This window comes from Aedes albopictus, chromosome 3, assembly GCF_035046485.1.
Source record: "Aedes albopictus strain Foshan chromosome 3, AalbF5, whole genome shotgun sequence".
Classification (NCBI taxonomy): Eukaryota; Metazoa; Arthropoda; class Insecta; order Diptera; family Culicidae; genus Aedes; species Aedes albopictus.
The window spans coordinates 161,093,562-161,110,737 of NC_085138.1; the positions used below are offsets into that span (position 1 = coordinate 161,093,562).

Below are 17,176 nucleotides of genomic sequence, written 5' to 3' on the forward strand. Positions count from 1 at the left end.
GCGAGTAAGCAACAATGCGAAGGCGGAAGATCTGGTTGGATTCTCGGATGCTGACTGGGCCGAAAACAGAGAAGATCGGAAGTCCAATACCGGATTTGTAATGAAGTTCAATGGTGGAACCATCAGATGGGCATGCAGGAAGCAGACCTGTGTTTCCCTGTCAACTGCTGAGGCGGAGTTCGTTGCCCTTTCGGAAGCCACACAGGAGCTGATCTGGCTGAAGCGTCTCCTGAAGGACTTCAACGAGGACCAGACGAACCCCGTCATATACGAGGACAATCAGAGTGCGCTGAAGATGTTGGAATCCGAAAAATTCAGCAACAAGACGAAGCATATTGCTACACGATTCCATTTTGCACGGAGCATAAAGGAGAAAGGTGAGGTCCAATTCGCGTACTGCCCCACAGAAGAAATGGCCGCTGATCTGCTGACTAAACCAATAGGAGGGGTACGGATGGTCAAACTTGGGACGATGTGCGGAATAGAGGCCCCGTGTTGAGGAGGAGTGTTCGTGGATCGAAGCAACACTACGGTCCTACTGAACAATCAAAGCTACCTAATGTTAAGGCACTTGTCATAGCGTGTAGATAATTATTTCATTCTCTAATAAACCGTTAACTGAAGAAGTCGTCTTTCATTAGAGCTCTCACACACCAATAGCTATACCAACAGTTTCTTTATTACAGCTTCAAGCTGTAATGAAATCACATAACGGCCTTCAAAGCGCTGCTGGTTTGGGGATTTGTCAGTATAACGAACTGTACTACAGTAGACGTTCGCTCGGTGCAAACGCTTTAACTGCAATTCTTTTTAACTGCAAGTCCGCTAAGTGCAACAATTTTGCAGTTATCGCACCGCTATCTGTCAAAATCAAAACGTCAAAAGAGATGCGATGATTTTCGAATGCACTATAGTTGCATTTCGATGTTTTTGAGTGCATTTTTGCTAGGTCCGACGACAATTGACAACCGTTCGACGTCTGCCAGTCGTTGCAGTTGGCGAATTTTATTCAGTAACTGAAACGTAAACATGTTGCACTTATCGAACGTCTACTGTATATAATAGCAGCTGTTTTGTTAGTGGGGATTTGTATTCGATTTGTTCAAGTTTTCACATCTTCCGGGAAATCTCCCGGAGTTGGAATAGAGTGGAGTAAAGCCAACTCCAGAGACAAGTGATGGATTTCTGAAAACCGAGTTTGGTAGCTGTATGGTGCTTGTTTTGCAGTCGCGTATTAGCTTATGATTTATATTTGACTAGCTTCCTTTTTATTCAGCGTTGACTGCTTTTATTCGATATTTACACAACAGAAAGCAAATGACTGAGGCTTATAGCGTTGAAAATGTTAGTTTGGAGGGGCACTTGCCCCCTTAAATCCGGGCATGCAAAGGCTGGACATAAAACGCCAATACCGGAGAAATGACAAGTGAATATAAAGTTCAGAAAACTAAGAAGATGCCATCCAGCACGATGCCTTGTTGTTTGCAGTTTTGTAGGATTTATGGGTACACAATGTCCTGGACAACTGAATATTTTGTGGCTATAAGGACAGACTTGTTAGAATCCCAAAATAGCCGCCACTATGGCCAACCTTGGCACCTACTCACGATTCCGAGTGCACAAATCGCTTCGTAAACAAAACCAGTGCACCTGATCTTCTTATTTTAAGCTTATTACAAGTGAGTAAAAACAGAATAATAAAATGTTGTTTGAAGCTTGCTTCTTGAGATTTGTGCATCTGAAGTTCTGATACACTGTTGAAGCGGGATTTCAAGACGTTTGTAAATTCAGCACTCAATATAGACCAGAGTTGCGCAATATCAGTCTTGTCAGGTGACTACTGATATTGCACCATCGTCACTATCACTCCAAGCCGTTCAATATCAAAACGACAATGACAGGCAACGACTTGATATTGACCCGCACCCTAGATCACAATCGTTGCAACTGATGTGATATTTCAGTGGTTTTCGCCAAAATTCAAACGAATTTCAGTATTTCTTTCATAAATGAAATTTGATTCGGATAAATTTAGTCTTGTATGCAGCTTTATTAAGATGGCCTAAGAGTTTATTGAACAAAAACAACTTAATGAGTACACTCCTTGTATCAATCTAATATCACAACTGAATAGTAATAATGGCTAGAATAGTTCAAATACCTATAACATTTATAGGAAGACAAAACTAATATCGATTTAAATGTTACAGTCAGACTAGTATGTATTATTTTATCGGCAAGCTAGATATACGATTGCACATGTACATAATTTAGTTTAGATAAGATGTGGTGGAGGTCCACATCCCAGACTTTCGGATGATCCAAGGGCAAGGGACGTCAGTATGGTGCGCCGACCGGGATGCACTCCGAGATTCTCCCAGTTGATCCACGACAGCCGAGCCGTCAAATCTGCAAAGAGAGAAGAAGTTTCGTTTCAGAGAATGTCCCCATTCGGTATAAATTTTCAAGTACTATTACCACTAGTGTTCCAGCTGGCTCGGTCGGCTTTGATCTCCCCGCGCAGACACTTCTCGACGTAGGTAAGCGGGTCGTAGTCTGCTTCCAGTACTTCCCTCAGCAATGCAATGTATGCGATGGCCAACCGTAGGGTGTCGATTTTGCTCAAACGTTTTTCGTACGGGAAGGTGGGCACGTGCACGCGAAGTTCGTCGAACGCTGAGTTAATACTGCTGTGAGGAAAGATGTGTGATTAACTTTACCATAACATGGAGGAGCAAACATCGTTTTCTTACCCGTTGGGAGCAGATCTCATGACTCGTTTGCGCTCTCTAACGTTAGTCTGCTGTCGTTGGATTTTATATGGGGCCGCACTATAGGGGTGGTTTATGGCATTAGACAACGATTGACTGGCTGAGCTTGGTGACTCTAGGCAATCTGTAAATTTGTAGATAGAAAAAAAACGAACATAGTTTTAATCTTGAAGTATATGAAAAGTGCAAGAGCATCCTTTAGTTGTACTCTGTCTGAGATAGGGAATCGCGCCACTTGGGCGGTGGCTTCTATATTCGTCTGTTTTCCACTATAACTCAGTCAAACTTGAACCCGTGTACAACATGTCAAGTCAATTGGTTCAAAATTGACTGAGTTATAGTGGAAAATAGACGAATATAGAAGCCACCGCCCAAGTTGCGCGATACCCTATCCCTTTTTTATAGAATGAGAAAATCTGCTGATCAGATACCCAAGAGGGTGTTCCTCGGGTTATATGGGTTTCGACCTACTAATAACGCATTCTCTCTCTTCCTTACCTTCGCGGTACGCCCGTTAGGGATGACTTCGAGAAGAGGGTACCGTACATGAGTACTCTCTATTAGTTAGCGTTCCACCAGCTTAGCAACTGCTCCAAGTTATATCATTCGTAAATCATTCCGTAAACAATCCTGATGATAACCGAATGGGGCCACATTCTCCTTCATGGACCACGCGCTTGGTGACGGACACCAATTTTCGGGCGTCATAGGGCGTTGTCCATAAACTTTTTGTTCATCTCCGAATCCTCTCCTGCTAGTGAAGCCTACAGGACGGCTAAATTAGCACTGAACCAAGAAATTAGGGCGCGAAAGCGGACGTGTTTTGATAATCTCTGCCAGGCAACTAACATAACCTCCTGGGGTGATGCCTACAGGGCAGAGCCGTAGCGTGGGGTTGGCCAGGTTGGCCCCCGCCAAGGGCGCCAGCCTCTAAGGGGCGCCGAAAAGGTAAAAGGCTAGAAGGAATATTATGATGCTATTGTTTTCTTGTATGTTACCAAGACTTCAAAACATCTAAGATTGATCCAGTGTTTTTTACATTACGTTATTCTCAAAAATTCGTTCGCTAGATTATTTATCATGATGTTACCTGGGAATTTAGCTTGTTTTTTTTACTTTGGAAGTTATTTTAGTTGTTTTTTAACGAGCAAGCAAAATCAATAAGTTTTCAAAATTCTAGTGAAAGTTTTTCTCTGAAAATTACTGGAAACTTATTTATTGACATATTTTAGAGTGTTTTTAACAAGTATTTTAAATGAAAAATATTCAGACGACGCTGTTCATTCCCTTCAAACAAATAAAATATTTCGGGAATTTCTTCATAAATTTCACCAGGTAGGGGAGGAAGGGGTAACCCCGTCACCTTAAGCATTCGGAGTTTTCAAAATAAATATAAGAGGTAAATTGATATTTTCAGTACGCAGAATATTTGATTCACTAGTTTTTTATAAGACTTGTGCATTAGAATTGTCAAATTATGTTTATTCTGACGAACAATGTACATAACACAACCATATTAAATATTGATGTTTTTAATTCAGTGCGGGTAAGACCGTCACCCCTATGGGGTAAGTCCGTCATACATATTTTTTTAAAGATACTTTTGATGATTTTAATTTTAAAATATTTTCAAGGCATTTTTGAAGTGCAGTGATGGTTTACCAATCATTGTACAGTCGATACTCTTATAAAATTACTGGTCGGGGGGCGCAATTGGAATCCGCTTAATAGGAGACTAAGCTTATGGGATTTGGGCTTTTCGGGGGTTTGGCCAATTATCTCGGGTGTGTTAAGAGATAGCGTAATACTTTCTTCGGCAAAGTTTTAGGGCTTGAAAAGATCCACCATTTAGAACTTTGGTTCAAATGATTAGTTGGTAATTTGGCCGCCAGTGCCGCCACCAACAGTTCGATGCTAAATTGCACTACAGGAACTATATGAGGTTGACAAGCAAACGTTACGATATGCGACAGCTCAAGACCCTGATAATTAGGAATAGTGTCTTCGGAAAAATTATTTGATACGCCAATAACTTACAGATGATGAGTTACGAAGGTCGAAATTCCTCCACTGGGCGGCGCTAGTGAGCATGTAAATTTTTAAAACCTCATATCTCAAAATTCAATAATTTAGAAAGTTGGTGTCTTCGGCAAAGTTGATCAGTATGACATAGACTTACATAAAACGGGACACGTGTTTCGGAATTTTGGTACTAGGCGGCGCTAGTGAATTTGCAATCGCTAAAAAAATCCACAAAGTATGTCTTTAGAAGGTCCAGAAGGAACAGGAAGAGTCCAAGCCGGAACTCCTGGAGAAATGCTAAATAGTAGATTTAGTTGGATAATTCAGGAACCGTAGGAAATACTGAAAGAAGCCTTAGAAAAAATCCCGCAGGAATCCCTGGAGAAACCTATATGGGGTCGCCCATAAATGACGTAGCATTTTTGACGATTTTTGACACCCCGTTCCCCTTCCCTCGTAGCCTATTTTCCAATACGTAATACATGACTCGTAGCATAATCCGAGACTCTAACTCCCCCCCATAAAATGCTCCGTCATTAATGGACGACCCCTATAGAAATTTCCCCGTTTGGTCATCATTTTGTAGTTGCGTTGCATCTGATAGAAATGCCTAGCCAGTTCAACAAACATCCGGTGATCTGAATAGCATGACGGTGTTATTGCGCATTTCCCACCCCACTGGACCCCTTTCGCAGTTAGCATACGCGCCAACTTGTGACGTAGTTGGGGGGGCAAGGCCTCTCAAAATCAACCAAATTTGTAAAATTTCGACGCAGTTCATCTAGTTTAGGCATATTTACGTGAAAACTAGTGCATTGAGCTAAAAAAAGTTGAATTTTGTCCAATTTTGGAGAGCTTCGCCCCCCCAACTACGTCACAAGTTGGCGCCTATGGCAGTTAGTATAACTGCGGGATCGTGAATAAAACTGCGATTTTGCATCGAATCGTGTCGGTGTCTTCTGCGCACTTATGCATTACAAAGTGCTGAATAAGTGCGCAGAAGACACCGAAACGATTCGATGCAAAATCGCAGTTTTATTCACGATCCCGCACTTATACTAACTGCGAAAGGGGTCCAGTTGGGTGGGAACTGCGCAATACCCCCGCCGATGAGTGACGGGCTTACCCGAAAAGGCCACTATTCTTAAATTACACCGTATTTTCTGAAAATTGCTGAAACTGACCATTCAATGAATCTTGACACTAAAGAATAGTACAGATGAGAATACGTGATTGATGAAAGTGAAGCTCTGCACTTCTTTTGTAATCCAGAAGCTAAATTCTACTGACGAAATATTACATCCGCCGTTGGTGCATTGACGCGTGCGTTTGTTTTGTTTATTTTCTTCGTGTTTGACAGGTCCATTTTGGTATCATTTGTCTCAAAAGACTAAAAATGGTAAAAACAAATAAGGCGTGTGGCCAAAAAGCTACTAAATATGTTTCCTGGTAAAATCATTGGGGTGACGGGCTTACCCACCCTGACGGTGTTACCCGCTTTTCCCCTATTTCTTCGGATTTTTTGCTGGGCTTCTTTAAGCAAATCTTTCAAAAACTATTTCAGAATTTTCTCAAGAAATTTCTTTAAAAACATTTCAAAGAATTTCTCCAGCAATTCTCTCAAAATCTTATATTAAAAATTATTTTAAAAAAAAAGCAAATAAAGAATTCTTCTGGAGATTCTTACTAAAAATTCTCGAGGAATCCCTTTAGAAATGCCTTCAGGGAGGTTTTCAGGAAGTTATCTAGGGATTTATTCAGGAATCAGTCAAAGGATTCCTCTCGACATTTATACATGGATATTTAATAATTTCCTTCAATGGATTCCTGCAAAAAATGTGTATAAGGATTACTAAATAATCCTTCAATAGATTTCTTTAGTAATTCCTCCATGGATTCCTATGAAAAATTCTGTAGAGATTCCATTAGAAATCACTTCAGGGATTCCTTCAGAAGTCCCTCTGAGAATGAATTATTTCAGAAATTCTTCTAGGAATTTTTGAAATAAAATCTTATATGAAACTGTATCATGCTTACTAGGGATTGATCCATAAATTTCTGCTAGAATTTCACTAGAAAACTTTTCATGAATGTGTTCATAAATTCCTCCATAAAATTATAAATTTTGAATAATTCAGAAATTTCTACAGGTTTTCCGTTAGAAAATCTGCAATTGACTTCATCCAAAATTTCTCCAAAGCTTTCTTCTGAATGCCATTCATAGATTTCTTCAGAAATTCCTCCAAAAATTCCTTAAGAAACTTTTTCAGAGATTCCTTCAAATATTCTGCCAAGTTTTTTTAACTCTTCTAATGGTCCTCTACAAACTATTACGGGCATTAGCATATCAGGCATTTCTTTACGAATTGCTCCATGAATTCCTGCAAAAAATACTCCTTAAATTCCATTTAGAATGCTTACTTAAATTTCTTGAAAATTTTAATCATTTATTCATGCGGATAAATGCAGGAATTCCTCCGCAATCTCTTTCATAATTTCATTCAATGAATCCAGCAAAAATTCTTCCAGAGATTTCAACAAAAACTCATCCTTCAGGAATTTCTCCTGGTATTACTTCATATCCATTTTTGTCTAATGATTTCTGAAAATTTTCTAAGAAATATTTTGATTGAACTTCAGAAGAAACTTGTGGTGAAGTTATTAGGAAATTCTGGTAAAACCAGTTGAAGCTATAGCCAAAAAATACTAAAAACGTTTGAGGATTTCTGAATGCTCCTGAAATTCAATTCAGTATTTTTAAAAATAAAATAAAAAAAACTAAGATTTCCTTTAGAAATGTAAGCATCATACATTTTAAGAATTTGAAATGTCATTTTTAACTATTGTGCTGGTCTAAGTATGATTCTTGAAATGCAAAATCTGTTCGTACTCTTTGAAAACTTCGAAAACGTACACATAACTTTGAATAAACAAATTTAGCAAAATAATAATGTCTAATTGTCGTGGGGCGCCAATCTGGATGCTTGCCAAGGGCGCCGTGGGACCACGCTACGGCTCTGCTACAGGGTAGTCATGGTCAAACGAAGGGTGCGTCAGCCACCCCCGGAACGCTCCCCCGAGAAGCTGCGGAATATCGTGGAAACATTGTTCCCGCACCACGATATAAGTCCATGGGCCCTATGGCCAAACTGGTTGAATCCAGGTTGCCACGGCGACAAAGGTGGAACTCATCACGATAGCGAAGTCGCTCAAGGTGAACAAGGCACCGGGTTCAGATGATATTCCGACAGTAGCCATTGAAGCGGCCATCTAGACCGCCTAGACAAGTGCAGATGTGCCTAGATAGAGGAAAGTTTCCGGACAGATGGAAAGACAAAGATTTGTTCTACAGTAAAACCTCCATGAGTCGATAGTGAAGGGACCATCGACTCAAGGAAATATCGAGTAGTGGAACAAAAATCCTTTGGGAAGCTTTTTGGGGGACCATCATAGTAACCCAGAAATTATTTTTCAGTGTGGAAAAAATTACCTCTATGAGTCGATATCGAGTCAAGGAACATCGACTCATGGAGGTTCGACTGTACTACAGGAAGTCACCTAGTAAGGCCAGGCAACTATTGGAGCAGATTAACTTGTCAACGCTGGCGGCTCATTCCGAGATGACTATGGTTACTCGGATAAGCAGTTCACCTTCAGGAAGAGTCGATCGACAGTAGACGCTATATTAAGGCAGTTATCAAAATGGCCGAGATTGGGCTCACGCTAGACATGAAGAACGCGTTCAACAGCGCCAGCAGGGACGACATCGAGAGCGCCAGACATCATATATCTAGCGGTCCGGAATAACCTATATGCTGGCATAGGAGAACTACGACACCGAACAAGGAGAACATCACCGTGGGGGTACCTCAGGGATAGTGAATGATGGGCCCGATACTATGGAACGCGGCGAATGACGGCACACCACAAACTGGTTTAACCACAGGCGACTGCACGTTCTACTCCAGGCAACTGGGGGTTATAATCAATGACCAGCAGAACTTCGAAATCTACGTAGAATGTGGAATGGAATTATGCAATTATGAATTATGCAATATCGAGCAATCGTAAACTTTTTGCGACAGTAGTGGTGTCCTTGCTACGGTATGGCGCTATTGCGTGGTCGAGTGCGCTAGTGGTCACTCGGAACGTCAAGCGACTCGAGAGTACCTGAGGCTGACGTGCTTATGGACAAACGTCTTGAAATCCCGATTCAACAGTGCATCAAAACCCAAGATGCACAAATCCCAAGAAGCAAGCTTCAAACAATAGTGCATTTCATTATTCTGTTCTTCCTCACTTTTAATTTAAAATAAGAAGCTCAGGTGCGCTGGTTTTGTTAACGAAGATATTTGTGCGCTCGAAATCGTAAGTAGGTGTCGGCCATTTTGGGATTCTAACAAGTCTGTCCTTAAGGGTGTGGTAGGATCACAGAAACATGTACGAAAATACAACATGGGTCACAATGGTGTGTTGAGGTAACTATCAATGGAGTGCAGCGCTGCGACAGAGCTTTGGAATATTGAAATTGAGTAAAATAACGATATTAGGCCCTAGCTTGACTTGTTAGATAAGTTGCACTGCACTAAACGCTTAATTTGTTAAACTGAGAAGTCCTCTTCTGAATATCTTTGTGAAACTCTTGAACTAATTCTTGTCTTAATCCGTTAAGGCCCAAGGATATCTCACAATTATATTCTTCATAAAAAAATGTTATCAATAATCAAGTTCCAATAAAATAAACATAATTTCACGAAAAAATTGGAAGTCCATGGTGTAGTTCCAAACAAATTCTTCAATAAGAGAAATCCCTTGAGGAATGCAAACAAAGCGAGAAGAATCTATGAAGGGATCCTGGCATGAATACCTGGAAGACTGGGAAGATTTCATGAAGGAATACAAGGAGAAATCCCCAATTAGGGAGGAATCCCTAATGGAATAACAACAGGAATTTCAGAAATAATCTTTCACGCAAAAAAATCCGTTCCGATATACGTGCACTCCCAGTCACGGCAACGGGAACAAACGGGAACTATGCATAGCAACGATAACAACAATAAGAAATGTACACCGTGAACTAGATTTCACGTTTTCTAGAACGCCCATAGTGATAGCTGGGCTGGAACTAGTTCCAGTTCACGGTGTATATTTGCTTGTTCTCATATTTGCGTTTGTTTGTTCACGTTTGTCAGAACGGATTTCTGAGCGTGTTGAAAGAGTTCAATTCTTGAAGGAATGCCGAATAGAATAACTTAACCCTCTAATACCCAAATTTTTTATTTTGATTTAAATATCATTTTTCGTCATCTAAAATCGATTTAAACATGTTTTGGGAGATGATTCTTTTAATTTCTTGATTTTGTGAATTTCGGTTTTTGATTTTTCTAATTTTTATTTTTGAACATCCCCATACTTTTATATTTTTCATGGAAGCCTATTTGGGCGGCGGATTTTTTGAGACGAAAACATTTTGAGATTTTACAATTATTGTTTAAATATTAAATTTTTATTTTTTTCACTAAAAATTTTATTTTCCGTGTAATTTTAAGGAAAATTATTTTAGAGAGTATTCGACTCCCTTAAACTATTTTTCTATGATATCATTCAAAATTAAAATATGTTAATTGTAGCTATTCAATGCAAAATACTCAATGACATCTGAAAGTTGGCTAAAACATCAATTTTTCAATGATTTTTAAAAAATGTAAATACGGTTTAAAAGACACCAAAAATCATTTTGAGATATATAGAACAGTCCTAAATATCAGCCAAAAATATAAAAATTTTGATTGCCCACTAAACAAAAATGCTCAAACTATACCCCGTCTAAAGGCGGGGTTGGGTATTAGAGGGTTAAAGAATCTTGTCAGGATTATCTAAAGCAATCCCTGCATAAATTCCTGAAGAGATCTCAGGAGCAATCCCCACAGCAATTCCGGAAGGAACATCTGCAGGATTCTCGGGAGGAATCCTGGGCAAGTACCCGAGAACAAGAAGAATGCCTGAAGAAATCCCGGGAAGAGTTCCTGAAGGTATCTCGCGAAGATCTCATCTTATCTAAATCTTGCCGTTTTATCGTCCACCTAATCGATTTCTCTCATGCTCTGCCCTCTATCTCAAACCTCTATCCTACCCGGGCAGAGTTCAAGTACTGACGATCAAAATATGATATTGGTTTGTTTGAGATAAGAGGTAAAAGTACTAAAAATTTGTAATAGCAAAAAATTGTTCTTGAACCATCTAACCAATAACAAAATATGATATTTGAAGATCAATCAAATAGCTCACTGCTATTGGTTAGATCTTACCAAGAGCTAAATGTGCTATGATGATGATGTTCTAGGAGTAAAATTGAGATATTATTTTCAGTACTTTTACCTCTTATCTCAAATAAACAAATATCACTTTTTGTTCTCCATATCAAAATATGCTATTTCTGAGCTTTTTTCCTTTGCTCAGGAGCCCTCAACCCTAGCTTCTGCCCTACCCTCCACCCTACTTTCTGCCGTACCTTGTACAACAATCTTTCACCACTACACTATCTTCCTACAGTGACTATACATTAAGGTGGCCCACTCCTATATGAAATACAAAAATTTCGAAAAATGCCAAGTCTTACCTCCTTAATCAGTTGTTTTGGACTCCTAGACGTTACGTTCAAAATTTGAGCAAAATCAAGTAAGCCTAAGGGGGCGCTCAAAACACTTGAAGTTTGTATGGGAAAACTTTGCCAAATGTATGCAAAAATTTCAAGTTTTCGAATTTTGCCGCTATGTGGCGCTGTAAGCGTTCAATAATCAAACCCTTTGGTATTATTGTAGGTGACTATGTGCCAAACAACTTTGTCGAAGACCGCAAAGTGATCCAACGTCTGTGAAAAAAGTTATACCCTAGATAAAGTGAGGATAAACTTTATTGTTGTTTTTCCAATACATGTAAAGGAATAATATCAATAATAAAATCACAATACTTTGCCTCACTTTGCCTAGGGTATAACTTTTTTCATAGATGTCAAATCACTTCGCGGTTTTCTACAAAATTCTTTGGCATATCGTCACCTACAATAATGCCAAATGGTTTATTTATTGAACGCTTACAGCGCCACCTAGCGGCAAAATTCGAAAACTTAAAATTCCTGCATACATTTCGCCAAGTTTTCCCATACAAACTTCAAGCGTTTTGAGCGCCCCCTTAGGCTCAACCAATTTTGCTCAAATTTTGAACGTAGCTGCTGGGAGTCCAAAACAACTGGTTTAGGAGGTAAGACTTGGCATTTTTCGAAATTTTTGTTTTTCATATAAGAGTGGGCCACTTTACTAAACATACAGTCTGGTGTAGATAGAACTATCGGAGCCAATTGAACTTGACAGAGAGAGCTTGACTTCGAGCGGAATTTGTATCCATAAAGATAATAAATTTATGTTCTGAAAACACTAAGTCTGTCGAAAGCTTGAACTCTTTCTAGTGTTGCAGTTGGCAGTAAATACGGCTTCGTGGTCGTGCGGCTAGTGTCACCAAGCATTTAGTCGCATCGTGCTAGGAGCGCGGGTTCGATTCCCGCCGCAGCTGTCAGGAAAAGTTTTCGGCTGTGCCACTGGGCGTTGCATGCTAGTCCGTTGTCTAGTGTCGTGCTTCCTTCAAAGAGCGTATAGCTCACTGGAAGTACTAAACGTGTCCGTGTCTTAAAAAAAAAATACTACAGTTGCCCGTTCTTAGGATTTTCTATTCGCCAGACTGTATATCTTCCATCCTACCATCTAACCTAACCCTCTACCGTTATTCCTCCCTTCCCTCTCCTTTAGGTAAATGATGAATAGGCTTGTTTTCATGGCAATGGCACAAAATTCCCAAATGGAGGAGAACGTGCCTTTGGAGCCGACCTACTGATACCTGAGACCCTCTCTCCTACCTTCTGCTTTCAGCCCGATCGCTGTGACCCCATATTGCATAGTGTCATAACTCAATCCACCATTTCGTGGCTGCTATCTTGGATTATGGTCTACCATCTTGAATTATGGTCCGCCATACTGGATTGCAAAATGGCATCAAATATCGATTTTCAACTCCTACTCATAAAATCCGATCGATAGATTTGCATGGTATCATAGCTCAAACTGCCATTCTGTGGCCGCTATCTTGAGTTATGGTCCGCCATTATTTTTAAGTTCTACTCATCAAACCCTATAGATAGATACTAGACTGGGTCAACAAAGTCGATATTTTGGAACAAAGCTTTTTCGATTCATATTAGTATCCAAAGCAACTGTGCAAAATTTGGGAGCGATTGGTTGCTTCTCCGTATTCCGCATTACGATTGAAATTTGTATGGAATTTAGTATGGGAAAACGTGCTTTTTTTGCACTTTTCTCATAAATTGAAATTTTTCGTCTAAAATGATCTAACTAATGACGTTAAAGTATAGCCTAGGATATGCCGAAAAACTTTGCAGAAGACCGCAAAGTGATCCGACACTTGTGAAAAAAGTTATAACATACAGATTACCCGGTGGTGCTCAACATTTAACATGTAAAGGTATAACATCAATAATAAAATCTCAATTTTTGGCCTAAGTTACCAAGCGAATTACTTTTTTCACAAGCGTCGGATCACTTTGCGGTCTTCGGCAAAGTTTTTCGGCATATCCTAGGCTATATTTAACGTCATTAGTTACATGGTATTGGACAAAAGAATTCAACTTATGAGTAAAATGCAAAAAAGTACGTTTTCCCATACTAACTTCCATACAAATATAAATCGCAATACGGGGACGCAACCAATCGCTCCCAAATTTTGCACAGTTGTTTTGGACGGTAATATAGATTGAAAAAGCTCTGTTCCGGGTTGATACGATCAAATTTAAAGTTTCGCCATACAACGTTGACCCACTCTAATAGATACTAATATTACATAGTAGTGCATAGTATCAGCAGCCGCATTGCAGTTAAATGGCATACATTCTGAAGTTTTGGTCATTTTGGAACCTAAACCGCCATCTTGAATTCCAATACCCCTATAATTATCTCGACAACCTAAGGAATGTGTATGCCAAATTTGATTGAAATTGCTTGGCGCATTCCAAAGTTATACCGGAACATATACATACATATAAACATACAAAGTAAACTTACAGACATTGACTTTTGTATGTATTGATTAACAACTCTGCCGAACACATGAATTATAAATTATTAACCATTGTCAAGATTCCAGGGAAATAAATGACTTTCAAATTGGAAATGAAGCTCACAGATCGTGTCAATATGTAATCTTTGCATCATCGTTCACTGTAAGGAGAGTTTTCAGCCCTTACCCGCTGTTACCCGGCAGGGCGGCCTAAAGCAGGGTACTTCCACTAAATTAAGGACTTCGGATGAAATTAATTGGGAAAATAAATAATAAATAAACTTTGCAACAAAAACTTATATTCTACGCCTGACCTTCGTTTTGCCCCTTTCTCCCCTTTGGCACTTTGGCTTCGGTCGACTCGTTGGGGCCCTTGCTGCAGTGGTGGTGGTGGTCGCACTCGTTGCTCCACACGGCCTGTGCGAAGCTTCCTTCTTCTTTTTCTTTCTTCTTCTGCTTCTTCTTCTTTTGGGCACTTTCAGGTCGCCGAAGCAACCGTCCTTGGCGTTTAGCTAGGGGGAAGAGCGTACTCCTTTATCGGATCCCCCCTAGCGACATTGGCGATAAAACGCCGGGCAAATTCACTCACCGTGAATTGCCCTGGTAGCAACCGCAATTGACTACCACAGGTGGTGAGCCCCTTTACACCTACCTGTCTTCGTCCTCCTTGACGTTTAGCTACACGGGCGAGACTGGCTCTACTGGCTGAGCCCGTGTAGCGAGGACGGTGGGTGTATAGGACACTTGACGGTACCGCCGGGAAGCGAAATCTCCTTGTTAATTAGCTTCCCGAATGGCGGCGGTCCAACACCCTTTTCACTGCACTTTCACAGCACTATTAAAACGTTCCCGAACCACGGGCCGGCACTGTCCATATAGGAACCACTCACTCCCGAGGCTGGGAACAACCTTCCAGCTGGCTCGCTTTGCAAAAAGGCGCACGAAAACGGCACTTTCCCGGTTAAATCCGCGGAGTGGAAAATGATCGCGACCGTCGCACTACGTGGTCCGTAACTTTCTCCCGAATCAAAACAAAACAGCCACACACCGCACTCGATTGTTTCTGCTGCTGCTGCTGCTGCTGTCGATGTGTGCAATGAGGGGGAGATTGGGGGTCAAATGACTCACCGATACAATATATACGATTTAATTTCCTTAATTTAATTTGATACAAAAAAAACTAAATAAAATAAAACAAATTAAAATTAACCAAAACACAGTGGTGTAGGTAGGTAAAATGCACACAACAAAAGTACACAAAATTGTAACCACAGGTTACAATCTCGCCCACACCGAGGAGAAAAAAAATTGTGAACAATTTTTTTTTTTTACTAGCCCTAACACCTAACACCGATAACATTAATAATATATGACGAATTAAAAGGAAATAAATTAACATGAAAATAAATAAAAAAAAAGGTAAATAAAAAATCTGCCTAACCTAACCAAACAAAGACACTTTCCACAGATTAAAATATAACAATCAGGGAACGACCGAACAAAAACAAAAAGCTAAATCGGTACATCGTCTCGTGGTTGATCTGCAGACAAGGACTGGGATGAATGAGTGATACACTTTGGATGAATGTGGATTGAATTGAAACCCCATCTGTTGAGAAAGTATAAATACCGTCAGGACGGGAATACTGGACGTCGGAAAAAAAAAATAACAAGAAAAACAAGACCACGACAACCGTTCCTCTGCTATGCTACTTCCGACCGGAGGCTAGCAGGGTTTTAGGAAGTCAGGTTGTTTTGAGTGTTATCCCGAATTGGTCTGGGGGAGTTGAAGGTTCTTAGCTCTCCCATTGAGAATCGGATGTGTCGAGGGTGGTCTGGTGCCGTTAATAGCAACGGGTCCCAGTCCTTGTCTGCAGAACAACCACGAGACGATGTACCGATTTAGCTTTTTGTTTTTGTTCGGTCGTTCCCTGATTGTTACATTTTAATCTGTGGAAAATGTCTTTGTGTGGTTAGGTTAGGCAGATTTTTTATTTACACTTTTTTATTTATTTTTATTTAATTTCATGTTAATTTATCTTCTTTTAATTCGTTTCATTATTATTGTTATCGGTGTTAGGCGTTAGGGCTAGTTAAAAAAAAATTGTTCACAATTTTTTTTTCTCCTCGGTGTGGCCGAGATTGTAACCCGCGGTTACAATTTTGTGTACTTTTGTCGTTACGTGCATTTCACCCACCTACACCACTGTGTTTTGTATCATTTAATTTGTTTATTTTATAAAATTTTATTTGAAATTAGTTTTGTCCAAATGTAGGGAATTTAATTCGCACACATTGTATCGGTGAGGCATTTGACCCCAATCTCCCACCCCATTGCACACATGGAAAGCAGCAGCAGCAGGAGAAACAATCGAGTGCGGTGTGTGGTGTTGTTTTGTTTTTGTTAGAAAGAAAGTTACGAACCACGTAGTGCGACGGACGCGTTTTTAACCCGTTTTCTAACGCCCGGGAAAAGTAGTGGAAGTGCCGTTTTCGCGCCGTATCCCGCTGGAAGGTTGTTCCCAGCACCTAAGGAAGTATCCGGGAAGTGTTTTCCTACGGAAAAGTGCCGGCCCGTGGTTCGGGAACGCGATATTAGTGCTGTGAAGTGCAGTGCAAAAAGGGTTGGAACCACCACCATTTTGGGAGGGCTAATCGTAAAGGAGCCTATCGCCTCCCGGTGGTTAAGTCAAGAGTTCCCAAAACCCACCGTTCTCGCTACACGGGCTCAGCCAATAGAGCTTTGTCTCGCCCGTGTAGCTAAAAGCCAAGGAGAACGAAGACAGGTTGGTACAAAGGGGCGTACCACCTGTGATAGTTTACTGCGGTGACTATCGGGACTGTCTACGGCGAGTAGGCAGTTCGGTGTTTTACACCACCGTCGCTAGGGGGGATCCGACAAAGGAGCCCGCTCTTCCCCCTAGCTAATTATCAAGGACCACCGCTTCGGCGGTGATTTATTGCCCAAGAAGAAGAAGAAGAGTAGAAGAAGAAAGAAGAAGGATAGATCGTGCGGAAGCCAACGACGACCACCACCACCACTGCAGCAAGGGCCCCAACGAGTCGACCGAAGCCAAAGTGCCAAAGGGGAGAAAGGGGCAAAACGCAGGTTTGAATAGTTAATAGAGTTTTTATTGCAAAATTGAATTATTATTATTTTCAAATTAAATTCCATCCGAAATCCTTAATTTAGTGGAGGTACCCTGCTTAAGGCCGCCCTGCCGGGTAACAGCAGGTAAGGGCTGAAAGCCTCCCCTTAC

At 40.6% G+C, this 17,176-nt stretch overlaps 1 protein-coding gene across 2 annotated transcripts in view; it reads right to left on the reverse strand.

Moving 5' to 3' along the window:
* Positions 1-1,982: 1,982 nt before the first annotated feature.
* Positions 1,983-17,176, reverse strand: part of LOC109401140 (basic helix-loop-helix transcription factor amos) — a 30,935-nt gene continuing 15,741 nt past the window's right edge. The window contains exons 3-5 of one of the 2 annotated variants that reach the window (XM_062856854.1): positions 2,754-2,895; positions 2,479-2,687; positions 1,983-2,409 (exon numbers count right to left, since the gene is read on the reverse strand). In XM_062856854.1, the coding sequence (XP_062712838.1) occupies positions 2,276-2,409; positions 2,479-2,687; positions 2,754-2,895 (485 nt within the window). In that variant the 3' untranslated portion in view covers positions 1,983-2,275. Of the gene's footprint in view, positions 2,410-2,478; positions 2,691-2,753; positions 2,896-17,176 lie in introns of both variants that reach the window. The other variant, XM_062856852.1, reaches the window with a different exon arrangement.